Source organism: Bos indicus, chromosome 16 (assembly GCF_029378745.1).
Source record: "Bos indicus isolate NIAB-ARS_2022 breed Sahiwal x Tharparkar chromosome 16, NIAB-ARS_B.indTharparkar_mat_pri_1.0, whole genome shotgun sequence".
Lineage (NCBI taxonomy): Eukaryota > Metazoa > Chordata > Mammalia > Artiodactyla > Bovidae > Bos > Bos indicus.
In genome coordinates, this window is record NC_091775.1 from 3,839,149 (window position 1) to 3,865,474 (window position 26,326).

The 26,326-nt window shown below is 44.8% G+C and overlaps 1 protein-coding gene across 5 annotated transcripts; it reads left to right on the forward strand.

Annotated features, from left to right (window-relative positions):
- Window positions 1-465: 465 nt before the first annotated feature.
- Window positions 466-24,502, forward strand: LOC109570744 (uncharacterized). Of its 5 annotated transcripts, XM_019976921.2 has the most exons (7): window positions 560-718; window positions 18,111-18,321; window positions 19,023-19,240; window positions 21,554-21,596; window positions 21,862-21,968; window positions 22,437-22,489; window positions 22,741-24,502. In XM_019976921.2, exons 3-7 carry the CDS (start codon window positions 19,168-19,170, stop codon window positions 22,897-22,899), a joined length of 435 nt encoding a protein of 144 aa, XP_019832480.2. In that variant the 5' UTR covers window positions 560-718; window positions 18,111-18,321; window positions 19,023-19,167; the 3' UTR covers window positions 22,900-24,502. The 5 variants fall into 5 exon arrangements, 3 of the variants coding, with proteins under 3 accessions (XP_019832480.2, XP_019832477.2, XP_019832479.2); XM_019976918.2 differs by lacking the exon at window positions 18,111-18,321 and having other exon boundaries at window positions 565-718; window positions 19,027-19,240; XM_019976920.2 differs by lacking the exon at window positions 18,111-18,321 and having other exon boundaries at window positions 567-718.
- The last annotated feature ends 1,824 nt before the right edge of the window (window positions 24,503-26,326 follow it).

A 26,326-nucleotide genomic window follows, 5' to 3' on the forward strand; every position in this document is an offset into this window, starting at 1 on the left:
CCCACCAGCTACCTGTTTTACACATGGTGGTATGTGCATTTCAGTGCTACACTCTCCATCCCTTCCACCTTCTCCTTCCCTGCTGTGTCCACAAATCCATTCTCTACATCTGTGTCTCTGTTCCGCCCTGCAGATAGATTCAACGGTACCATTTTCCTAGATTTCATATTTATGCAGTATTCCGACAGATGTGGGGCCTTGGTTTCGATTTGCATTTTCGTGATGATTAGTGATGCTGAGCCAGCCAGAGATCCTTTTAAGCACTCTGGTGCTAGCAAGCACTCGATCAATTTCAGCTATTCTTTTTATTAATATGTGGTCCTTCAGCAAATATAGCTGGGAAAGATGGCTCACTGAGCCATTAACTCCTTGGTATGAATTAGTTTCTCAGCAGGAATAGTTGAGAAAGGACCTCAGGATGGGAGCAAGGATGGAGTTACAGAGAGGGAGAGCTTAAAAAAAAAAGAATGCTAGGGAATCTAAAGCAAATCTCTGTGGTTTTGCTGAGGCCCACCCCGGCACAGCATGAAGATAGCTCTGCAAGCAGCCGTTGGCGTATCTCCCTCTGAGCCCAGCCAGGCGGTGGAGGAAATGAAGAGGCGCTCCAGGGAGGGGCACGGCCAAGAGGCCAGGGCGGAGCGGGGAAAGCCGGTGGTGAGCGCAGCTGCCCTGCGACATGGACGGCCCCTCGCGCTGCTGCTGCTGGCCCAGGACACAGGTAACCCGCTCTCGGAGGGCCGGGACTGCTTTCTGTTTCCCGCTGGTCTGGCATCTGGGCTCCACAAGAATAAAATGGGCCTTAAGGGATTAGAGAGCAAGGCACCTCCTGCTTCCCTTACGCTGCTCCCTAGAGCACTGTGCGTAATCTGACAGCTGTTTAGATTCCCAAACTTCCAAATCAGATGCGTAATCTGATAGCTGTTTACAAGAACAACGGGAAGGAACACCATCCATGGGGTTAGAGCATGTCTAAGTCTCTTAGGACAAGGGTTGAACTGCAGGTAAATGTATTATTAAGATGAATGCCGTCTGTTTCATTTTACTCTCTTTAATGTGGCTACGAGAACATTTGGAATTACACATGTGGCTGCCGTTGGATTTCTATTGGACATCTCTGGTCTGTACTGCTCTGGTCTCCCTTCTCCCACCTTTCCCTTTTCCCCTCAACTCTCTGATCAGACTAGAGATGCCTTTTGTCCTGGGAATCTAAAGTCTTCAGAATCAGCTTTTGGATCTTCTATTTTCAGTTGTTAAGTCACTGATTACACTTAGCAATGCTTTGCTCTGTAACAGACCCTTGGTTCTAGGATAAAGGGATTCAGGTGGCAGCAAGTAGCAGGGGGATGAACTTTTATTAAGCATCAGGGCTACCAGCTTCATTAATGTTATCGCCTTTAAACTTATTGTCCAGCCAGCTCTGTGGGGTGGGGATATTTACTTTTTCAGATAAAGCAACTGGGGCTTAGAGAGCTCTGGTAAATTGCCCGAGATTACCCACCTAGTACGAGGCGAAGAGTCAGAAGTTGAAAGCTGGTATGTCTGGCTCAAGTGCAAGTTTCCCCTCTACCCTGACCAGCAGCACAAGCTTCATTTTTGGCCTCACTTGAAATGAAACTACAGGGGTTTCCCCACTACCTGTGGGTCCTGCCTGAATTTGAAAGGGACTCACTAACAAGACCCTGGATGATGCATTATCATAGATTTCTAGGTGGTGCGAGGAACCAGCCTAGGACTGGGCCTCTGAACACCTGGGTTCATCGGCTCCTCATGTCCTAAGTGGCTTAGGACAGGTAGCTTTTGCCTCTGTAAAATGAGAGGATCTTTACACCTGTGATCCTAGGTCTGCTCGCTAGGGAAATAGAATTAGGCTGCCTTTGTCACTTAATCACTGATGGTTTACACCTGAAATTAGAGGACTTTTTTCCTAAATAAAATTTTTTTTCCAGCAGTCTGAGAAACTCTTAATTCCGCATGTGCAAATTTCTGTTGAATATGCTGAAAATTAAAACCTGGAAGGGGAATCCACATTGTGTGGGTGGGCAGGAAACCTCAAATTATTTTCAAGGATCAGGGGGCTTTTGATGCCCTCCCACACGGCCGGCATTTTCCTAGTGGTTTCATGCTGGTGCGTGTCATGGGGGAATTTTGATCTGGTATCATTGCTCTAATGACTAGAAATTCTCATTATCTGTTTAGCAGATCAGAGAGGAATGCCAGTCTCTCCAAAACATGCTTATTAATTCTCCCTGAAAAGCCGTTTTACGAGAGCGGCATCAAAGCCAGGCACCCCGAGGAGGGCTCCCTTTAGGCCTCTTGACAACAGCGTCTCTCATGTCAGAGCTGATCTTAAGGAGTGAGTCAGGTCCAGCCCGGGGCTCGGCCAGCTGCAGCTCCCATGCTCCCCTAAGCTTAGCTTAGGCAGCTAAGCTTCCTAAGCCCCCAACCCCCAACTCAGGACTTACTCAAACCTCTTTATTCAATGCCCTCTGATTGCTGCTAAGAAGACCTGCTGCTGCTGCTGCTGCTGCTGCTGCTGCTAAGTCGCTTCAGTCGTGTACGACTCTGTGCGACCCCATAGATGGCAGCCCACCAGGCTCCCCGTCCCTGGGATTCTCCAGGCAAGAATACTGGAGTGGGTTGCCATTTCCTTCGCCAATGCACGAAAGTGAAAAGTGAAAGTGAAGTCGCTCAGTCGTGTCCGACTCTTAGCGACCCCATGGACTGTAGCCCACCAGGCTCCTCCGTCCATGGGATTTTCCAGGCAAGAGTACTGGAGTGGGGTGCCATTGCCTTCTCCTAAGAAGACCTAGGAAGGCTAATTTTCCAAATGAGTTGCCGTTTCTTGTTCCCAGTCTCTGAAGGGTGAATTGAATTATCCTGCAGTAGGTAGTTCCTCTAAATGGATTTCAGGGTGAATATCTTTCCAACTTGGCAGAGTCTTAAATTAATTCATGACAGTCTTTGAGGCCTTGACATTTGAAAAAAATGAGCCAGGGAATAAACCCTTTATTTAAACCCCTTTGAAACTTGGCTCTGGAGTTCCAAGGTGGGGTGGGAAAAAGTGACAGAAAGAACTGTTAGGAAGGATTTCAAAACCTACTTCTTTCTTTTTTTTTTAAATTAAATTTAAAAATTCTTATTTGATTTTTAAGGGTTACTTTTCATTTACAGCTATTACAAAATATTGGCTATATTCCCCGCATTGTACAACACGTTGCACCAGGAGCCTTTGTTGAGTATCTTATACTCAACAATTTGTACCTCCCACTCTCCTACCTTCATGTTACCCGCCTCCTCTCCCGACTGGTAACCTCTAGTTTGTTCTCTGTATCTGCGAGTGCTTCTTTTTTGTTATAGTCTCTCATTTGTTGTATTTTTTGATTCCACGTATGAGTGATACTGCACAGTACTGGTCTTTCTCTGACTTATTTCACTTAGCATAATGCCTTCAAATCCGTCCATGCTGCTGCAACTTGCAAAATTGTGTTCTTTTGTATGACTGAGTCGTGCTCCATTATATGTATTTATTATATATTATATATATCTTCTTTACTCATTCATCTGTTGATGGACACTTCGGTTGCTTCCCTATCTTGGCGATTGTAAATAATGTCACTATGTCACTATGAACACTGGGGTGCTGTGTGTCTTTTTGAAATAATAAAACCCATTTCTTTCTTAAGTGCAATTATTAGCAGCAAGTGATTTGTCTATTGCTCAACATATTCTGCTGCTGCTAAGTCACTTCAGTCGTGTCCGACTCTGTGCAGCCCACCAGGCTCCCCCGTCCCTGGGATTCTCCAGGCAAGAACACTGGAGTGGGTTGCCATTTCTTTCTCCAATGCATGAAAGTGAAAAGTGAAAGTGAAGTCGCTCAGTCGTGTCTGACCCTCAGCGACCCCATGGACTGCAGCCTTCCAGGCTCCTCCATGGGATTTTCCAGGCAAGAGTACTGGAGTGGGGTGCCACTGCCTTCTCCGCAACATATTTTAGGGACCCATAGTTCGGGACCCTTTACTAATATTGTGTGGCTGTAAATAAAAGGAGGGAAACATTTTATTTGAGCAAAAGTTTAGTAAGTTACTTCTGGAAAAACAAACCACAAACTAGCTTTTAAAAACATCTTTCAGCATGTTGACAACAGAGTTGGTCAAAGTTACCTTCAAGTTAAGTTTTTCTGTGAGAATCCATAAGAAAAGACCATGGGTGGGTAACCTAAACTTGTGAGGCAGCAGCTTCAATGGGAAGAACAAGATAAAGATATTTTTCACTTTTGCTGAAGCTAATTCTTCTTCTTATTATTTTGAAGTCGCTCAGTCGTGTCTGACTCTTTGCGATCCCATGGACTGTAGCCTACCAGGCTCCTCTATTCATGGGATTTTCCAGGCAAGAGTACTGGAGTGGGGTGACATTTTCTTCTCCAGGAGATCTTCCCGACCCAGGGATTGAACCCTGGTCTCCCGCATTGTAGGCAGACACTTTACTGTCTGAGCCACCAGGGCACCCTTAAAAGACTACGACCTTCAGAAACGGGAAAAATGGATGAAAAAACAAAGACAAAAGTGATAAGGCTTAATCTTAGCAAGGCTACACGGGCACGTCACCACCCCCAGGGAGCAGTTGGGCAGTTTGAGAAAATGTGGAGGGAAATTCTGTGTGCTTTTAACGGGGTTGAGAGTCTTTCAAGGCAGGGAGCACATAGTAGGTGCTCATTTCGTGCTGAATGAACAAGACATGGCAGGGTGGCACCTCTTTGCTGACTTGCCATTTTCAGCCCTCTCACCTGCTCCTAAAGCTGACGGAAGAGCTCTCCGTCCTCAAAGACAGGGAAGAAAGGAGTGAGGCCCACATATGCCCGTTCAGGGGTCCACAGAGCGATGGGGAGAAAGTCAACACACCTTTCTAAGGACTCAGCCGCGTCTCTAGTTGAACGCACCTTGAAATCCTGGCAGTGTGCCCTTGGGTGTGCCGGGTGGGGATAAAGATGAGGGAGGTGGTGAGAAGGGTGATGGAGAGACAGCACCCAGGAGGGTGATGCTGGAGGTGCCGTGAGGCCTTCATGGGGTCCTGGTAGGATCCTCACGCCCCCTCCCCCACAATGCACCAGTGATGTGGCAAGTCCTTCCTCTGGGATGCACACATAAATGAAAAAGCCAGGAAAGCTGGCAGGGTGTCTGGTGGACGATGGAGGAGGAGGCCTGGAGGATAGGGGGCTAGAACCTGAGTCCTTGCTCCAGCAGCAGAGTCTTCCCAAGCCACTGATGGAGCTCTGCCTGGCTCCCTCCCTGGCTCCCTGTTTCACAGCAGTCCCTCCTGCTTCACAACAGGTATTTACTTAACATCTCCTCTGCATATGGCTTTTGGATTTCAAAATGAGATAAATAAAGTGACTGCAGTGAGGATCAGGCTCTGGGTGCACTAGATTAATGTGACATTTACTGAAATGTGTTTTAAAATAGATCCCAGGAAAATGAAGATGGTCTAACCCTTGCTCATCACATATCAAAATATATTCCTGGCAGGAAAACAGGTTCATTGCAAACTGCTTCACTGACCTACATTAGAAGTAGCAGACGTTACTAGAAAGAGGTCAGAACTGCAAGATAAATTAGAGCTTTGTTAGATGCAAGGAGAGATGCTCCATAAATAGAAAGGGAAAGCTAGGGGTTGTGAGAAGTTCTACTGTCAGGAGAATTTTTTTTTTTCCTCCAGCTGCTGGGTTCATGGGCAACTTCAATTATGCCTGGGCTGCCTTTGGCCATTCCATTCGCTTCTGAACACTTCTTTTAAAGAACTACCTTCACTTCCCAAGGTTTCCGTTATCATGGTACTGGAGGCCTTAGAGTTTTCCACTCATCTGCCCCCCAACCCTACTCTCCTAATTCTAAGTCTCTTCCCTTTTATCATCACTCCTGTGAGGGCCTGATGCCCAGGGGAGTTGGGGAAGCTCTCTCCTCTTCTATATTTTTTCTGTTCTTCTCTCTCAACACAATGTACGTTTACTGCAGAAAAATTAGAAAGCACAGAGGAGTAAGAAAGGAGCCTATGAAGTCATGAGGAAGCTCATCACCCAGAGAAAATCATCACTAGCACCTTGGGTGTTTGTCTTTCCAAGATGTGGACCTGGAGATGGCCGTAATATACTGCTAGGTGGGGAAATGAAGAACACGCAGTGCACACATGCAGACCCACACACATAGGATGTGTTCATTTTGATGGAGAGTGTTTGATATTCTGTTGTGTTTATCTGCCTTTGGTCGACTAAGCAATATGACGTGAGCATCTTTTCACAGAGCACTTCAATGGTTAAATCTTATTCCACTTTATGGATGTCCCACAGTTGACACAAAAGTCCACCATCTCTGAGTATCAAGGATGTGTCTCCACTGCTGCCCTTAAAAATGGTTTGGCAGTCACCTGTCTTAAGGGCTGAATCTCTGCACACATCCTTGGCAAGTTCCTCAGGATAAATTCCTCTAAGTGGAGTTGCTGGGTCAAAGAAGTATGGTCATGTCCAGGACTTTTTGATACATATCACCAAATTGTTCTTCACAAAGATTGTAACAATTTGCCCATCTGTCAGAGAGTGTCCAGAACACTAGCCAAGACTGGGAATTTTCATTTTTAAAAAATATGGTTTTAACTTACTTTATTTGTTAGTGAGATAGTACTTATTTAACTGTACTTATTTATGTAACTGGCCATTTGCATGCATGTTTGTCTAAACATTTCTTGAGCATCAGGTAGGTGCCCGAGTCTGGGTTTCCAGCGGCATGCAATGATTGGTGAGTCCTGGCTCCTTTGGGGAGGGGTCTCAGTCTAGTGGGGAGGCCAGACAAGGTTACAGAAGACTTCAGCTGTGTGTGACGAGTGCTGTGGTCTGAGATGAAGTGTAGGAGAGTCTCTTGGCCTAGTGACCTTGAGGGGTAGAGACTGGTGAGAAAGAAGGCTTCCTGGAGGAAGGGACAGCTCACTTTAGTCCTGGTGGAAAAATAGGAGACAAAGAAGATATCCGGGTGCCTACATACAGGGAAGGATGGCCCAGGGTCTGGGAAACGAAGATCAGTTTGGTGGTGGTATTGAGTGTAAAAGAAACTGCTAAGCGACAAGGCTGGAAATGCGGGCAGCCAGGTGGTGACAGGCGTCACAGCCTGTGTAAGGCCTTTGGACGACATGCCGGCAGTCGCTGGGAGGCACCGACCGTTAGCAAGCAGATTTATGCCTGATAATAATAATAACACTTTCTGTGATAATGTCAGTCCTCCTCATTCCAGTGTCTTGGTCACTAGATTTGACAGTGTTCCTTGTGACACTGTGGGTGTTAAGTGAAAAAGTAGTGAAAGATGCTAAGTAGTTTTCTACTAATTTTAATTGTGAGAAACTATGTTTTCCACTGGTGACTGATATTGCCAAGGTTATTATATCCTGAGAGCTACAATGGTGTTAGTAAAGTGTGCCCAATATATTACAGATGCAAATGCATTGACGCATTTCATGTGAGTCAACTAGATTTTTCTAACATCAATGTCTCATCGTTGGCGCATTTGCTACCATGGTCCTCCATTTTGGCCTGGTTTTTTTTTTTTTTGCTTTGGCTGTGCTGTGTGGCTTGTTGGATCGTATTCCTTGACTAGGGATAGAGTCCAGGCCCCCCGAAGTGGAAGCGCGGAGTCCTACCTGCTGGCCTGCCAGAGAATTCCCTTAATCATGTATTTTTAATGGTTGTAGAAGCTCATACTTTTCATAATTTTTTTTTCAAATTATACACGTTGTCTAGAATATTGCATCTTTTAAAGAGCTATTGCTGTTTCCGCTATTTTAATAGAAGAGAGTTTTTTATTTTGATGTTGACCTTTGGATTGTAAAAGGACCTGTCCTAGGTTCACAGATAAAATGAGTCTTCTCTTTCCCTTATTTAATATTTTCTATTTTGGAGAAGTTGGCATCAATGTCAAAAGACTACAATTTGTTTGGCATCAATAATATTTCATTAACTGTTTTATGAATTGGGTTAAACTGTTTTTTTAAAGCATTTTTAAATCCCTGTGATTTTTCAAATATATTGTGTACATTAAGTTTTGCTTTTTTCATATTTATGTTGTTGTAAATTTTATGCCAAATTAGTGTTGAACAAATATATTTTAAAAAATATATTTTCAAGGGTATAGCTTTGGCCTATTTTTAAAAATCTATATTTTTATTAATATCAATGATTTCTGAAAGACTTTCCCATAATGCCTCTAATTGAGTTTTTCAAGTCACAATGTTTTCAATTGACTTTTTCATCACTTATTTGATGGTTGTCTCAAGTCTGATTACACTGCTTTCAATGCTCTCCGATGTTTCTCTGAAGTCTCGCAGTTCTTGGATAATATAACAGCATTTGACAATGTTGAAAGAACTTTTGCTATATTACTTAGTACTAGGCTTAAATAATGGGCAGCTTAGAACTTTGGGGGGATTTTATGTTGAAATCCATTAAGTTTGTCATAACTTCTTTGTCATTGTTGTATCTGCCCCTCAGTTATGATTACGGCCTAGATTCAGTGTTTTCTTGTTATGGTGTTGACGGTCTACTAAAAATCTTCCTCTAGCTATATAATTTGCTGTGCAAAAAAAATTTCTTTAATGTCATATAGATATATTGGCATTCTGAAAATTTACAAATCTAAAAATAAGTGTTTCACATGGCTTACATCAAGAGATATGTCTTAGATGTTTAACTGTGTAATATTTAACATTTCTCGCTGTTGCTGTTCAGTTGCTCAGGCGTGTCTGACTCTTTGCAACCCCAAGAACAGCCGCATGCCAGGCTTCTCTGTCCACACTGTCTCCCTGAGTTTGCTCAAACTCGAGTCCGTTGAGTTAGTGCTGCCATTCGACCATCTCACCCTGTCACCCCTTCTCCTTTTGCCCTCAGTTTTTCCCAGCATCAGTGCAGTGTCTTTTCCAATGGGTCAGTTCTTCGCATCAGGTGGCCAAAGTATTGGAGCTTCAGCTTCAGCATCAGTCCTTCCAGTGAATATTCAGGACTGATTTCCCTTAGGATGGACTGGTTGGATCTCCTTGCAGTCCAAGGGACTCTCAAGAGTCTTCTCCAACACCACAGTTCAAAAGCATCAGTTCTTCGGTGCTCAGCCTTCGTTATGGTCCAACTCTCACATCCATACATGACCACTGGAAAAACCAGTAGTAGCTTTGACTATCAGAGAAGGCAATGGCACCCCATTCCAGTACTCTTGCCTGAAACTCCCATGGACAGAGGAGCCTGGTAGGCTGCAGTCCATGGGGTCGCTAAAGAGTCGGACATGACTGAGCGACTTCACTTTCACTTTTCACTTTGATGCATTGGAGAAGAAAATGGCAACCCACTCCAGTGTTCTTGCCTGGAGACTCCCAGGGACAGGGGAGCCTTGTGGGCTGCTGTCTATGGGGTCACACAAAGTTGGACACGACTGAAGCGACTTAGCAGCAGCAGCAGCAGCAGCAGCAGCTTTGACTATAGCTTTGATTTTATGGACCTTTGTCGGCAAAGTTATGTCTCTGCTTTTTAAAACACTGTCTAGGTTTGGCATAGTTTTTCTTCCAAGGAGTGAGCATTTTTAAATTTCATGGCTGCAGTCACTGCATTGATTTTGGAGCCCAAGAAAATGAAATATGACACTGCTACATTTCCCCATCTATTTGCCATGAAATGATAGGACTGGTGTTGGAGAAGACTCTTGAGAGTCCCTTGGACTTCAAGGAGATCCAACCAGTCCATCCTAAAGGAGATCAGTCCTGGGTGTTCTTTGGAAGGACTGATGCTAAAGCTGAAACTCCAGTACTTTGGCCACCTCATGCAAAGAGTTGACTCATTGGAAAAGACTCTGATGCTGGGAGGGATTAGGGGCAGGAGGAGAAGGGGACGACAGAGGATGAGATGGCTAGATGGCATCACTGACTTGATGGACGTGAGTTTGAGTGAACTCCGGGAGTTGGTGATGGACAGGGAGGCCTGGCGTGCTGCGATTCATGGGGTCGCAAAGAGTCGAACACAACTGAGCGACTGAACTGAACTGAACTGAACTGATAGGACTGGATGCCATGATCTTAGTTTTTTGAATGTTGGGTTGTAAGCCAGCTTTTTCACTCTTCTCTTTCGCCTTCATCAAGAGGCTCTTTAGTTCCTCTTCACTTTCTGCCATCAAGGTGGTATCATCTACATATCTGAGGTTGTTGATGTTTCTCCCAGCAATCTTGATTCCAGCTTATGCTTCATCTAGCCCAGCATTTTGCATGATGTACTCTGCATATAAGTTAAATAAGCAGGGTGACAATATACAACCTTGATGTACTCTTTTCCAATTTTTGAACCAGTCCGTTGTTCCATGTCCTGTTCTAACTGTTGCTTCTTGACCTGCATATAGTTTTCACAGGAGGCATTTCTTAACAATATTCATTTGTTAAGAATTATTCATTGTTAACATTTCTTAAGAATTCAAAACTGTTTTGGTCAACAAATCTCCTATTTTTTAATTATTTGACTTTTGTTTTTTCATTCACTAACCAGTGTGTATGCTATTTGGTGTTTGTATCCTGGATGAATGTTCTGCTCTGTTGCTATTATCCTTTAATGATTTCTGTAAATGAAGAATCTCATTTGAACACTCATATATTTTCTTGGGTGATCCTCTGAATGCTAATGTCTTGCTAAAGACATAATTGTGTATATTATGTGTTCAACAAGAGAATGCCAATATTTTCTTTATCATATAGAATCTGTTTTGCAGCCTTAATAATCACATATTTTTTCCAATCAGATTTGAAATTTGAATATGCAATACTACTATTAATGTTCATTTCAGATTCTTCACACACAAAAATAGCGGTAAATGCTCTCAATCTTTGTGCTCTTTCTTATTTTCCAGTTGATCTATTTCATTCTCAAAGTGTTGGCAACATACAAATCCTTTGAAATGTAATAAAGTGACCAGAATCTGGGCTTCCCAGGTGGTGCGATGGCAAAGAGCCCGCCTGCCAAGGCAGAGGGTGCAGGAGACCTGGGTTTTGAGATGATCCCCTGGAGAAGGAAATGGCGATCTACTCCAGTATTCTTGCTGAAAAATTCCATGAATAGAGGGCTACAGTCCATGAGGTCACAAAAGGTCTGAAGCGACTGAGCACACATGTATGCAAACAGAATCTAGTGTATTTTTTCCTCACCATTTAGAAGAATTTTTGTCCATTATATTTCCCTAAACTTCCAATCTGCATCATCTTATGTAAAGTAAACATTTCCTACCTGAGATGGGTAGTTTTCAACAAGAGTGAGCCTTTGTTTCACATTCAAACTACAAGGCTATTCATTTGGGTTCTTTGCATTTTTTTCTAGTTTTCCTTGAAATCTATCAGTTGTGGTTGACAATGGAATGAAAATGTAAATACAGATCCTGCTCACGTTTCTGTGACACATTCCGTGAAATCTATGACTCTGAACTCTTGTCTGTATCCTTTTGTTATTTCACCTTTTCTCTCCCTAGTTTTATTCAACAATGCATACCATTTTCTCCTTTTTTTGGCTGCACTGAGTCTTTGTTGCTTTGCATGGGCTTTCTCTAGCTGCAGTGCGGAGGGGACTCCGGGTGTGGTGGCTTATCTTGTTGCAGAGCACAGACTCTAGGCTCGAGGGCTTCAGTAGTTGCAGCGTGTAAGCTTGGCAGTTGCAGCTCGTGGGCTCAATAGTTGCGGTGCATGGGCTTAGTTGCTCCATGGCATGCAGCATCTTCCCCACCAGTGATCGAGCCTGTGTCCCCTACGTTGTCAGGCAGATTCCCATCCACTGTGCCACCAGGGAAGTCCACAAATCATTTTATTTCTTTCCTTCTGTAGGCAGGTTTTCAATTTCTGTTTTTGGGTTTGATATCTTTTTTCTTTCCGATATCATGGGGAAAATAATATATGAGCTTAGTTTCTCATTTTAGAATGTGTAACTTTTAAAAATATTATGTAGCAAGCTATGAAATGTAACTGCAGTTAATTTTTGTCCTAAAGAAATTTCTTCTATATAGGGCAGAAGGAAAGTAATAGAATATTATTATTCTATTATCTCAGCTGTAAAAAGAATGAACTCCTGCCATTTGCAGCAACATGAATGGACCTAGAGGGTATTATGCCAAGCGAGATATGCAAGACAGAGAAAGACAAATGCTGTATGGTTTCACTTACATATGGAACCTAAAAAACAAAACAAATTAACAAAGATAACAAAACAGAAATAGAGTCATAGATACAGAGGACAAACACAAAGAGGCTGTCGGAGGGGAGGAGAAAAATAGGTGAGAGAGATTAAGAGGTACAAAGTACGTTGACTTTGCAAAGTAAATGAGTCATGGGTATGAAATGTATGGTATAAGGAATATAGTCAATAATTATGTAGTATCTTTGTATGGTGACAGAGGGTGACTAGACTTATTGTGATCATTTTGAAATGTATAGAAATATCAAATCACTATGCTGTGTAACAGGAACTAACATAATGCTATAGATCAATTATACTTCAGAAACAAACAGAAAAAGAGATCAGATTTATAGTAACCAGAGATGGAGGTGGAGGAGGGGGAATTGGATGCAGGCAGTCAAGAGGTACAAACGTCCAGTTATAAAATAACAAGTACTACAGTGTAAGGTACAACATGATAAATATAATTAATGCTGCTGTATGTTACATATGAAAGTTGTTAAGAGAGTAAGTAAATCCTAAGATTTACTTAGGATATTTTCACAGGGAAAATTTCTTTTATATTTCTTTAATTTTGTATCTGTATGAGATATAGATGTTCACTAAATTTACTGTGGTAACCATTTCAGGGTAATCATTATACAGCAATCTCTAATTTATGAATGTACATAATTACTTTGTAGGGCTCCCCAGGTAGCTCAGTGGTAAAGAATCTGCCTGCCCAAGCAAGAGACAAGGGTTTGATCTCTGAATTGGGAAGACCTTCTGGAGGAGGAAATGGTAACCCACTCCAGTATTCTTACTTGAAAATCCTGTGGACAGAGGAGCCTGACAGGCTCTAGTCCATGGGGTCTTGAAGAATCAGACATGACTGGATGACTGAGCACTAGCACAATTATTTTGTATATATGTAATGGAAATGAACATTCATTATTACAAAAGTTGAGTTATATCATATTTAAAATCTGGTAGATTAAAATTAGCAACTCTGAACTACTGTTCAGGTGGACAATTTGAATTATAAGGCAAAATTTTAAATTTAGCCAATACACAAATACTTATATAGGATTTAAAATTTTTTAGATAAAAATCAAAACAGCAGTTGGAAAAGCAGCTCCTTGTTTGGAAGCACTAGTCATTGTAGATGTTTTCAGTTAACGAGGTCTTCATCAACCTCTTTCTGCTTTACTTACGAAGCAAGAGTCTTTTTATTTCCATCTGTCAGAAAATTATCGTAATAAATGGATTTTTGGTAGATAATTTATTGTTATTTTTCAGAAAATTATTGTAGTAAGGATATAAATCACCTACCTTTGAAATCAGTAGTCAAAGATATCTATGATGGGAGTAGTCTCCTTAGATGTCATGACCTTGAGCAATAAACAACCTGAGCAACCATCCTTGGCTACTCTAAACATTTTTATGGCCAGTACAGCTAATAAAGTGCTCCCACATACAGAGAAACAACCTGTGTAGGAAATGAAGGACAGGCTAAGTGATCCTGAGACATGTGTTTGGATGCTCCTCCTGAGGTTCGCAGAGTCATTGGGCAATTCACTCCTCATTCCCTGGCAATCCTTGTCAATTCATCTACAAATGGGGATAAGTCGTATGCTTAATCCTTCAAACTGCTACGTGGAGGCCAGGGAGATGTTCCCAGTTCTGAATCGTAAATGAAATCATGAGATGTGTATGAGAGATGTGTTTCCATTTTGTACTCGATAAAATATGCTTTCCTTAAAAATTGTATTGTTTTAAAATTGAATGAAGTACATGTCCAGAGCCAGTAAAAGCCAGTAATTCCAATGAATTTGAAATCATTTCCTGTTAAGTCACCTGTGGACAGTTGCTGATTTTACAGGTCCAGTGCTGAACTTCTGTAGGAGCCTAAGGGGTTAACATCCTCATTTTCTTAGGAAGCCAAATGTTAAGGTAACTGTTTGAAGCTTGCAAATAAGCCACTGTGCAAACTGAAAACCTAAAGATGATCTTTACAGCAACTCCCGTCCAATAAATGGCTCTATAATAAACCTCAAGAGGACACAGGGTTTCTATTTTGAGAAATGAAAATTTGCAAAAACAACCAGAAAAGCGGTTGAAGTCCCAGAAATGGTAAGAATAGTGACATCAGCGGAAGCCAGGGGGAAGTTTGGTTGAACACCCTCCCCCCTCTTCTCCTGATGACCCCACTTGATTACAGCAGTATGTCTGGCCAGACTGGAGAAAAGGAGTGTGTCCCATCCTTCCCTCACACAGCAAGCATTTACTGTGGGCCTGCTACGTTCCAGGCGCTGGCCGTGGGCTGGTTGAGTCGCATCAGACCTGATCTTGGCCCACACAGGGCTCTTGAGTTCTCGTCTGTGAACTGTCTTTCCCACACCGTGTTTCCCCAGATTCTGGCCCTCTTTCCTTCCACCGTCCTAGGTGATAGCTTCCCTTCAGCCTCAGGTGTCCAGGATTCCTCCTCTTATGAATAATTTCAGATATTCACCAAGGGAGAAATGACTGCATATTCCTTTGCTCCTGGCACCACGGTACTTCCAGAGCCTCAGCACTGCCTATAGAAAGCTTTCTTATTGTTCAGAATCAGCACAAATGGCACCTCCTCCATGCAGCCTTCCCTCATTGCCCAAGTTTGGAATGGTTTGTCCTTCCTCTCTGATCCAATAGCCCTTTGTTGGTACATCACTTGAGCACTGACCACACACCTGCTTTTTCTTACAGCTGTTGGGGGCGTCAGTGGAGACCTTTCCTGGCAGATTGGGCTGGGAGGACAGGGGATACCACTCTCTGAGCCCAGGGCCCATGTCTAAATCCTCTCTACCCCTGTAGCCTGCTTTGTTCTGCTGGGTACACACCATAAAATTTTTTAAAATTTTGGCTGGATTGGACTCTTTTCTTTGATTTTAGTTTCCCAGAATTAGCTTGATCAAACTCTGCTGTTAGTGGCGCTCTGCCATCATGGGTCCAGGCATAGCTCTTATGGTCCATTATTTAATAACTTTTGGCCTCCAGACTTATTTCCTATCCTCCGTCCTGCGCTCCCCTCCCCCATCCCTCACTCAACTACCCTAACCCAGGCATGGATACACATTTTTGTTTTAATAAAATGCAACCTTCTAATGAATCTAAATAACATCTAAGAGTTCAAGTGTGTAAGCTTGAGCACTTAACGTTGTTTGGGATTGAATTTGCCTTTTGGCCAAGAGAATGAAACACTTCGTTAGAATTTCAGGCCCTAGCCAGCAGTGTGAATTTGTCTGGGGCAGGACAGGTGACCCCCGGAATCCAAGGGGTACACAGTCAGCAGCTTAGTCTGGCACAAAAGCTCTGCTTCCTCTCTCCGGTCGCCCCACCTCAGAGCCTGTCCCCCATACCAGGGCTCTGTCCTCTCTGGCAGAGCCTGTCTACACAGCTGCCATGGTGCCAGCCAGGAGGCCCCAGAGAGTTCTCTTTTCCAAGACATTATCTGTTCTCCTTGACACATACGGCTCTTTGAAGAAGCCCGTTTCTGTTTCTCCTGCATCTTTTGGTTTGTGCTCCTTGATCACACCCTTGGTAAAGTGCCCACACCCACCCTACGGTGAAGAAACTCAGACCAGCTGTTCTCAGATTTTTTGGTCTCAGTGCCCCTTTATACTCTTAAAAATTTGCTTTACAGCCTACATAAGCAAATTTTTAGAGTATAAAGGGGCACTGAGACCAAAAAATCTGAGAACAGCTGGTCTTGGAGAAGGAAATGGCAACCCACTCCAGTATTCTTGCCTGGAGAGAATCCCAGGGATAGCGGAGGCTGGTGGGGTGCCGTCTATGGGGTCGCACAGAATTGGACATGACTGAAGCGACTTAGCAGCAGCAGCAGCAGGCTGTATCCATCTGCATTTACCACATTAGGAATTAAAACTGACAATTTAAAAATAAGTTTTAACTAATTTTTAAAGAAGTACTATAACCATTACATATTAATACAGTTAACACACTTCTATGAAAAATTAACCATATATTCCTAATCATGAAAAATTTAGTGAGAACAAAAGTATTGCTTGACATTTTTGCCAATCTCATGATTAATATCTAGCTTGGTAAAAGAGAACTAGATTCTCAGATCTGCTTCTGCAGTCAGTCTTTGCCATATCACATGTCACGTAGCCTTTGGAAAACTCCACTGGACCTTGAGAAACACCGAGAGTGAAAATAGCAACTAACCTCTTAGCACTATGATGACAGAGTTTTTATGCTCCCAAACCTCTGAAAGGCTCTCTGGAACCCCCAGGATAACCCCTAGGATATTCCCAGACCACACTTTGGGAACTGCCTGCTGCGTTAGACCATTGGTCTCCTTATGTTAAGCAGACTATGGATTGCAGTTGTTCAGTCGCTGAGCCACGTCTGACTCTTTGGGACCCCATGGACTGCAGCACTCTAGAGTATGGATTGGGTCTCAGTAATTCTTGTTTGAAGCACTTGGAAATATCTGTGCCATTGCGAGTTATTCTACCCTCATAGTCACCCGGGGAAACACTGCACTTGTTCTGCTGATGGCATTTGGTTCTTATAGAGGACAGCCTCCTGAGATGAGGCCGCTCTGTTGAATATCCTTAGTGCTTTCAGATCTTTGTTCTTTGAGGAGCATTTTGATTTCAGGAAATAGCCAAAGGTGACGTGAACTGAAATCTGGCAAATTACTTGGGTAGTCAGTTGGGTAACATTACATTTTTGGAATTTAAAAAGTAACACTGACTTCTTAATATTTGGATTTCAAAGCTGCCTTAACAAGCTAATGTTACATATATATATTCATACCTGTGCAGATGATGTTTGAATATGTTTAATAATTGCACCATCCTCTGAAGAGTAAAAATTGGAAACAAAGCCTTAATGTCCACAAGGAGACCAGTTAAATAAACCATGGACATCCATGGAGTAGAACGCTTGGCAGATGAAAAAAAGAATGAGAAAGAGCTTTACATATTGATAACGAATTAACTCCAATGTGTATCACGTGAAAAGGCAAGAGGCAGATTAATATATATAGTATGCTATCATCCACAGGAAAAAAACTGTATTGCTTGTATGCATCTATACGTCTGTGTGTGTGTGTGTGTGTGTGTGTGTGTGTGTGTTTGCTCATATACATAAGGTGTTCATGAGCAAACACAAGCACCTTATGTACGCTGGTTGCCTCCAGAGAGAGGAACTAGCTGCCTGGGGTGAAGAGTAGAAAAGCACCTTTTCAAGGACTATCTTTCTGTTCCTTTTAAGTTTATAGTCATATGAATGTTCCTAATAAAATAAAAACTTTCAGAAGCCCCAAACTTAAAAAATTATGATGTTCCCTCCTTCTTTCAAAATTAAAAATAAAAACAATTCTTAACACTTAGAAAGGCTATCCTCCACAGAGGAGTTCTTAGTATTACTTGAGCAATTAGGATGATTATTAGAAAAACAATACAATGCACACGGGGAGCACATCCAAAGAAGACACCAGAAGGGGAGGAACTAGTCATTCTGTGGAGTGCAGTTCAGTTGCTCAGTCGTGTCCACCTCTTTGCGACCCCATGGACTGCAGCACGCCAGGCCTCCCCGTCCATTGCCAACTCCCAGAGTCTACTCAGACTCATGTCCACTGAGCCGGTGATGCGTTTTGTAGTCCTACCTTATTCTTTTCACAGTCGCCCCATTCCCCAAAGGGGGAAACTGAGTCCAGACGGGCTTAGTGACTCATCTATGTCATTTGGGCTCTGGGCTCCGACTCCTGCCTTGTTAGGGGGGTTCCTGATGTCTCCTGCAGGTCTCTTTGTGGGGGTGTGGCCGTGGGTGGGGGGTGGAGGGGGACAGATCCTCTTTCATTTGGTGCTAAACACCATCTCTCCCCACTTCCCACCCACAGCAGGGGTCGTGATGGCAGCTCTTGGGCAGTGTCCTCTGCACCCCGGCCCCTTCGGCTCTCCACGCACCCAGGCGGGGCCACCTCCTCCAGGCTCTGCTGGGACACTGCTCTTGGTTCTGCAGACAAAGTGCCTCAACTTCCACAATCGGCACTTCCCAGATCAATCATCACCTACTTTATCATCCAGTTTGGTTGGTTCAGATGACTTTAAGTAAGTAAGCGTTAGTCACTCAGTCGTGCCCGACTCTTTGCGACCCCATGGACTGCAGCCCACCAGGCTCCTCTGTCCATGAGATTTTCCAGGCAAGGATACTGGAGTGGGTTGCCATTTCCTTCTCCAGGGGATCTTCCCAACCCAGGGATCGAACCCAGGTTTCCTGCACTGCAGGCAGACTCTTTACCAACTGAGCTACAAGGGAAGCCCAGATGTCTTTGGACTGTCTTAAATCAACTTCTCCTTCAAAGGATAAAGATTTACCATCAATGAAGGGATTGAAAGTCTGTGGTGGAGACTTGCCAAGGTTCTGATAGAAGCTGAGTGACCCTGGTTGGGTTCCTCAGAAGAATCTTGGGCATTTATTCATTCATTCACTCAACGAATGTATGTTGAACCTATGAATTGGAGAGGCACTGTTTTAGGCCCCGGGTATATGGCGATGACCACAACAGGGAAGCTTATGTTCTTGTGATAAGAGACTAACAGTAAGCAAGCAAACTAATCAGTGGTTGTGGTAAATTCACATTCTAGTTAAGAGATCAGAGGGCGATGGGGCAGAGAGGCTGGGATGCTGACTTTGGACCGTGTGCTTGGGGAAGGCCTGTCTGAAGATGGCCTCTTTAAGAGAAAGAAATTATCTCAGGGCCCTGAGGCCCTCCTTTCCAGAGGTGAGAGTCTAACGTTCTCTGCATCAGACAGGTTCCTATGGAAGAATGAAACACAGCGAGGAGAAGAGAATTGCCGATTCCCAGGGGCCTGTGTCTGCCAGCGGCTGCTGAGTACCTCTGAGAAACTCTGCTTTGAGCTAATAGGAACCCCCTGTTCTGGGAAGATCAGTATATGGAACAAAAACCTCTGGGTGGACCCCTGGGCAAGATGAATTTGACCGACCATATGTTCCAGGACTCCAGCGGTAAGTCCTAGACACCACCACTCAGTTGCTCGGCTTGGGTAAGATGAGCAAAATGCCAGCTCTGGGAAAGTGGCTGCTAGTTTCTATTAAATAATAGTCTGACCATTTAGTTCTTGAACAACACTATGACCATCCCACAGATGAGGAAAATGAGACTCAGAGAGGTGACATGACTGTCCTAAGATCACACAAGTTTCTCTTGAGTACCTGAGACCAGGCCATGGGACCCTCAAGCTCAGATTCTTTCACGATGTCATCCTTCATGCTGTTATGCCCACCGACCTTCCTCGGCCTTCCCAGGACAGGCCTTTGCCCTTTTCTGGCCCTAAATGGACAGTCTCATGTTGTCTGTCTTCCTTGCTGAGAACAGATGTGCCCTGCCTGGCCAGCACCCTCCAGCTGGTACCCCAGGCTCCTGTCTTATCACTCTGGGCTTTTGTACGACATTCACCACTGCCTACACACTCAAGTCCTGTGTCTTGGTATCTCATCTTGAGTAATTCCCTGCTGGTGCTGTGGGCACTGGAAGATCTGGTTTCCAAGTCCCCTCCCTACCCTTTGCCCAGACAGTGGGCAGGGTCTGTTAAAGAGAAACTTGGTGAGCCAGCTGTCATACTTAGAAGGGGGACAGGAAAGAAGGCCAAGAGGAAGTGAACCATGGAGGTACCTGACCCAAATCCACCCAGCCTTCGTGCTCCAGGAGCTGTAATTCTTGGTGCAGTACTTCTGCCTTTAGATATTATGTATCGTCAGTGGGTATTAGCTTGCCCTAGTGATCCAGTAGGTTCCCTCTTCCCCACTCCAGCAGCAGTCTCTGCATCTCAGCTCCCAAGATGTGTCTGGAGAGCTGCGCTAAACCATGCAGCTCTACTTTAAGGGGGAAGGAATAGGAAGAGGCCTAAGTACAGGCAAGAAAGCTTTGAGTTTAGAATTGAAAACATGGACTCCAGCACTGACTCCAGCACTTAGTAGCAGCAAGTAACTGACCCTGAGGATCTATACAGTAGGAGATTGGGTTACATGTGTTTTAAGATTCCCTCTAACTCTGAGAATCCAGGGTCAGACTGAATGGAGAGGGGATAAGTTTAGTGTCTCCGTCCCTTGATGCAGGAGAAATTTTTGAAGTGTGGATGATAACACCATCACCTCCTCACCAAACATGGGCAGGCTGTAACAGCTGGTACCTCTGCCTGGTTCCATTCCAACTGCCCGGTGTCCTGACCATTCCCCATCCCTCACATGTGCGCCTCCCTGGGGATGGTTGCCTGCATCCTCCTGATTGTCTTTTTTTTTTGAACATCCTGCCGTGGCTGTTGACCCTTTGTAAGAATGGCAGAACTCAGGAGTACAACAATAGCCTGATAGCAAGCTGCAGTTTAACTCAGGTCAGAGAGATATGGGTTCAAGTCTGATCTCTGCCACTGTCTAGCTCTATGACCTTGAGCAAGTCTGATCTCTGCGGGCTGGTTTCCTTACTGTGAGGTGGGTATAATGATTGCTTCCAGCTTATTATCTGTCTATGAAGAATGAATAAGATAATGAATGTGCCGGGTATATATCCAGCCCCCAGTGTAAGGTAGCTAATATTACTGTTTAGGGTCCCATAGAGTTCATTTGGGTATGTGTTGTCTCAGTCATTTCCAGCTGCTATAACAAATTACTGTTTGGGTGGTTTATAAACAACAGACATTTCTCATAGTTCTGGGGGCCAGAAGGTCTAAGGTAAGGCCCTGGCACATTCAATGTCTGGTGAGAGCCCGCTTCTGGTTCTTAGATGGTTGTCTTCTTGCGGTGTCCTCACAGGTTTGAAGGGGGCAAGGAGACCCTCTGGAGTCTCTTTTATAGAAGAACTAATCCCGTTCATGAGGGCTTCACCCTCTTGACCTACTCACCTCCCAAAGACCCTACCTTCAAACACCATCACCTTGGGGGTTAGAATTTTAACACATGAGTCTGGCAGGACACAAGCATTCAGTCTATGCTGCTGCTACTGCTAAGTCGCTTCAGTCGTGTCCGACTCTGTGCGACCCCATAGACGCCAGCCCACCAGGCTCCCCCGTCCCTGGGATTCTCCAGGCAAAAACACTGGAGTGGGTTGCCATTTCCTTCTCCAATGCATGAAAGTGAAAGTGAAAGTGAAGTCGCTCAGTCATGTCCGACTCTTTGTGACCCCATGGACTGCAGCCCACCAGGCTCCTCCATCCGTGGGATTCTCCAGGCAAGAGTACTAGAGTGGGGTGCCATCGCCTTCTCCAATTCAGTCTATAGCATGTGTTAAAGAATTACTCTCAAATTTCCTTTCCCTTTCTGCAGAGAACATCACCACCTCAACGTCAGGCCCCACACTACCCAGCAGGTGGGTGAAAGAAGGGCTGGCCCCTGGAGGAGTATCGGGGATCTTGGAAGGGGGTCTGCTTGGCCCAGTGTGGGAACTGGTGTGGGTGGGACCTTGGCATGGAGATCGGGGCAGAGGGAAGAGGGTCGACATGGAGGCAGGAGATGGTTGGCTGTTGGGGAGGTGGAAGCCCAGCAGTGGGGAGGCCCCAGGGCCACCTTGTGGATAGTCCCCACAGCCGGCTAGGGCACTGAAGTGTCCTCATTCTCTCGTTCACTTCCCTCAGCCTAGACACAGCGGCCACAGCTGTTTCTGGCTCCATTGGTGTCGTGGCCCTCATCTTGCTCCTGGTGGGACTCTTGTCCGTGACTCTGAAAAAATGGAGGCATGAGAGTGAGTTGACCAGCTGGCCCTGGAGCTAAGTATGAGGACAGGGGGGAAACTGAGGGTAGGAACGGGGTGTCTTTCCTCTGGGGCAGCCTTGGGGGAGGGGAGAACAGGGAGGCTGTAGGTCTATTCTCTGGAGTAGCCAGGGACTCAGCACAGAGCAACAAGATTTGTTTATGGTACAAACTCTTTATGCTAAAAGTCACACATGAGCAATCTGAACAGACATGGTTCAAATGTATCAACTAAAATAAATTTTGATACCAAGTAATATCTAAATAATAACGAAAATCATAAAGGGTAAAACAGTGCTCACTCTCCCTGTCTCTTCCTGGGCACTTAGCCCAGTCTCAGAGGGCCAGTGGGTTGAACGTGGTGGCTTTGCATTCTGAAGTTCAACCCTAAGTCCAGCAATCAAAGAAAGATGGCTACCACCCCAACTTAGACTGACTCTGAATTTATTAATTCTTCTAGGACTATTTAAGAAACAACAGAAGCATCAGACCAACTTTCTCCACAAATCCTTGGTAAGGAAATGGCTGAGTCATACCTAGAGGGTCTCCTGGTTATCTCTGCCAGGATTTCATGCTGTTCCTAGGCAGGCACCACACAGGTATTGTGGTGGTGAGGCAGAGAACAGCCCTAAAAGAAATGTTTTTGAAGATCAGAGCTTGCTCAGCAAGAACCCGAGGTTCCACTTGCTGTCCTGTAGGGACCCCGGTAGCCTGTTCTGTCTTTGGAATCACTGGTGTCTCTAACCTGCATCCTGTCTCTAAAGGAGCTTTCCTGCCATGCCGATGCCATATATTCCAACGTGATCAACCTGGCACCCAGGAAAGAGGATGACTTCGCTGTCTATGCCAACGTGCCCCCTTTCAGCCGCCCCAGGAGGACATCACCAGACCACGTGGAATATGCCTCCATTGTATTTCACTGATGAGAGGCTCGTGAGATGCTTCAGAGTGGAGAGTCAGACCTGTGCCTATCTGTATCCTGATGCGGCTTTTGCTCTAGATATGTGTGTATATGTGTGTATATGTGTGCATGTGTGTGTGTGTGTCTTTGCACGTGCCTGTGTGTGTTCATGCCCGCCCATGCTCAAAAACCATAATATGTATTCTGATGGAGGTAAACGACTTGGTATTTCTTCTAATTTATTGGAAGCAAGGTGCAGTTCTAATGGAAAGGGGTGACATCTGAGTGACAAGGGACATAGTCATTTCAGCCACTCTGAGCCAGAGGCAGGTTCCTGAGAGAGACTGGCCGAAAGAAGAGCCGTCTCTCTCCCCTGCCCCTCATAAGGCCAGGGCTGAGGAGCAGGGCTCACCCCACTCAGGGACCAGCTCCCGGACTTCGTCTCTGCTGTGCTGCCCTGTAAGGAGCTGACTCCCTGCAGAGGTTAACGCGTGCGTCACACTCAGGTCTGTGGCTGATCACCACGCACATTTTCACAGCAGCTTTCCAGGGCCATGCAGCAAGTGTGGAGGGAGGCGGCGTGGGGGAGCTGCAAGTCCATGGGGTCTCAAAGAGTTGGACATGACTGAAGCAACTTAGCACGCAAATGCAATGGAGAAAAGAAAATTTCATTTAAAAACAAAGCTTATGGAAGCCACTTTCATCTTCGAGGATGATGTGATTCACATCGTTAAGAAAACACCTATTCTACGGATCCATTCCATCTATAGAGACTGGAGAGGGGAGATGAAAGTAGGAAGGAAACACAAAGATTTCCAAGCCTCTGCCTTCTTTTCTATTGATAATGGGAAAGTTCAAGAGCAGGCAACCCTTTGTCTTTAACACAGCTGTATGATGACCAGGTACCCTGATTTGTTGGGGATTTTCCTGGTGTACAACTGTGGTCCCAGCAAAATTATTATTAGATCCCCTTTCATTCTCTAAATTGTCATAGTTTGGATGATAGATTATGTGGTCACCTGTTCACAAGATTTTGAAAGTGCAAAAGCAATTCCAAGACCAATAAGGAAGGGAAAGCAAAGTTGTTTTGTACAATAAAGTGGGAACAGAATCGGGGTGGGAGTGGAGGAGGCTGCATGTACGGTGCCTTGGGGAGGTGCGAGGGCAGTCTGGAGGCCAAACGGAGCTAAAATCACATAAAGATTTCCACCACCATAAACCTTGGTAAAGCCCACTGAACACAACAATTCCTGGTGCGGGTATTTAGGGGAAGGGGGCACCATGGAAAGGGAACCGAAGTCTACATCTAGGTCAGCACAGAGCAGAAATAAAGGGAAGTGGTAAGAGGTGCAATATGAATGAGCTGGACCGTTCAGAGGAAGGCTGAGCTCAGAGCCGGAAGAGAACACAAGAATGCAAACTCTCTGAAACTTCTCAGAAATCTCAGGGAGGGGACCAGAGTTTCGGAAGAACCTACAGTTGGGAGGTTAACAACGGTATTTAATGGGTAGTTTGACCTCAGCATGAATCTGGGATGTAAAATTTAAACAGCTTCCTTTATGGTGAGACTTCTCAGAGGCTTCAATATGTAATCTACTTCATGAATAAAGTCCTTCATGAATAAAGCTCTCTTTTGTTTTCCTAGGGAGCATTCCATAGGACAGGAAGTAATCCTTGTAACATCCTGTGGGAAGGCTTTTTTAAGGGGCCACCTGCCCAGGAGGCACTGTCACAGGGATCTCGGGTGGTGTGGGCCTGGAACGGCTTGCCTTGAAGCCTCTGTTCCCGGCCAGAGGTTGGGGTCAGGTCACGGTGGTGAGAGCACCAAATTCCGGCCACTAGACCAGTGGTCGGTGACAAGGCCCTGCCCCTTCAGCTTTGAGGCAGAAGAATTTCCACAAAGATGGAAAGTAATGTTACAAAGTATTTATTAGGAAGAAAAAGTACAGTACTTATGGATAGACACACGAAAGAGAGAGTCACACTGTCGTGGTGGTTTAAATCATTTGTATGGGACATTTCTTCTGGGTTTCTTTTGGCCAGTCATTCTGATTTGCCTGGTTCAGAGTCCGTATTTGGTATATCTCAGTGTCCTCCTGTGTGTGCACATGCATCTCTTAACAGAGATGGATTCCACCGAAGAGCCTATGGGCGGAGCTTCACTTAGGATCACTCTCCTTTTGACCTCCAAGGAGCCTTTCTGCGCGTGTGTAGTCGGGGAGGTGTCCTGACTTGGAGAATGAGAAATACATGGTCTCTTCTATCTGGGCAGGGCCCAGCTTCCTCTCTCAATTGTCCTGCTATTGATATTTTGGAGTTTCAGCTTGCAGGGGATGACTCTCCAATTGCTTTACACTGGGGGAAGGGGCACCTACCTCCTGCCTCAAAAGGGGGATCTCAGCCTAACTCTGCTTCTGATTCTACCCAAGAGTGAACAGTGGTCATTATTAGTCTTGTATGTGGCAAATAGAATGGCTGTGAAGCCAGGACACTTCCCTTTTCCAGCCTTGATTTGTACCCAACAGTTCCCATTTTTAGCTTCCCAGGTGGCTCTAGTGGTAAAGAACCTGCCTGTCAATGCAGGAGACATGAGAGACGCGGGTTCCACCCCTGGGTCAGGAAGATCCCCTAGAGAAGGGAATGACAATCCACTCCAGTATTCTTGCCTGGAGAAGCTCATGGACTGAAGAGCCTGGGGGAACTGCAGGCCGTGGGGTCACAAAGAGTTGGACATGACTGAGGGGACAGAGCCCCATATTTAGTGAGGCAGCCAGAGACATCTCTCTGAGCAGTAGCTCCCAGCTGGAACAATTTTGCTCCCCCTCCCAGACATCTGAAAATATCTGGAGACACTTTCTATTGTCACAGAGGAGTGGTGTGTGTGTGTGTGCTACTGGCATATATAGAGGCTAGGGATGTTATCAAAATGCACTGGAAAGTCCCCTACAAAATAGAATTGTTCTGCCTAAAATGTCAGTCATGCTGCTGTTGAAAAACCCTGCTCTAGGTTTTTCTGGAGCCTGTTGTGTGGTTCCAATACATAGCTAAGATGAAGATGTTGACCAGCCTCTCCATGTCCCAGCCTTGGGACCCATGGTGATTTTAACAAATTAAAACAAGCCCCCCCTGCCCCCCAGATGATTTAAAAGTCTCAGCAACTAGAAGGATGACTGAGCAACCATCTTGATTTGCCTTGGATTGTTTCTGTTTTAGCACTGAGAGCATTGAGTTTTAGCATCGAAGAGTTTGGGGAACCCCTCAAGTCTGGCCTGCTAGCAGCTAGAACTCTCTGCTGCTGAATTAGCCTTTGTGATCTTATTTTATTTTTTAAATTTATTCACTTTAATTGGAGGCTAATTACAATATTGTAGTGGGTTTTGCCAAACATCGACATGAATCAGCCATGGGTGTAGATGTGTCCCCCATCCTGAACCCCCCTCCCACTTCTC

Excerpts from the sequence above, each read along its gene's own strand:
- LOC109570744 (XM_019976921.2), top strand. The coding sequence starts at position 19,168 with ATGGAACAAAAACCTCTGGGTGGACCCCTGGGCAAGATGAATTTGACC. Across the intron at positions 21,969-22,436 it reads GAAAAAATGGAGGCATGAGA|GACTATTTAAGAAACAACAG; the intron begins GTGAGTTGACCA and ends TAATTCTTCTAG. Across the intron at positions 22,490-22,740 it reads ACTTTCTCCACAAATCCTTG|GAGCTTTCCTGCCATGCCGA; the intron begins GTAAGGAAATGG and ends CTGTCTCTAAAG.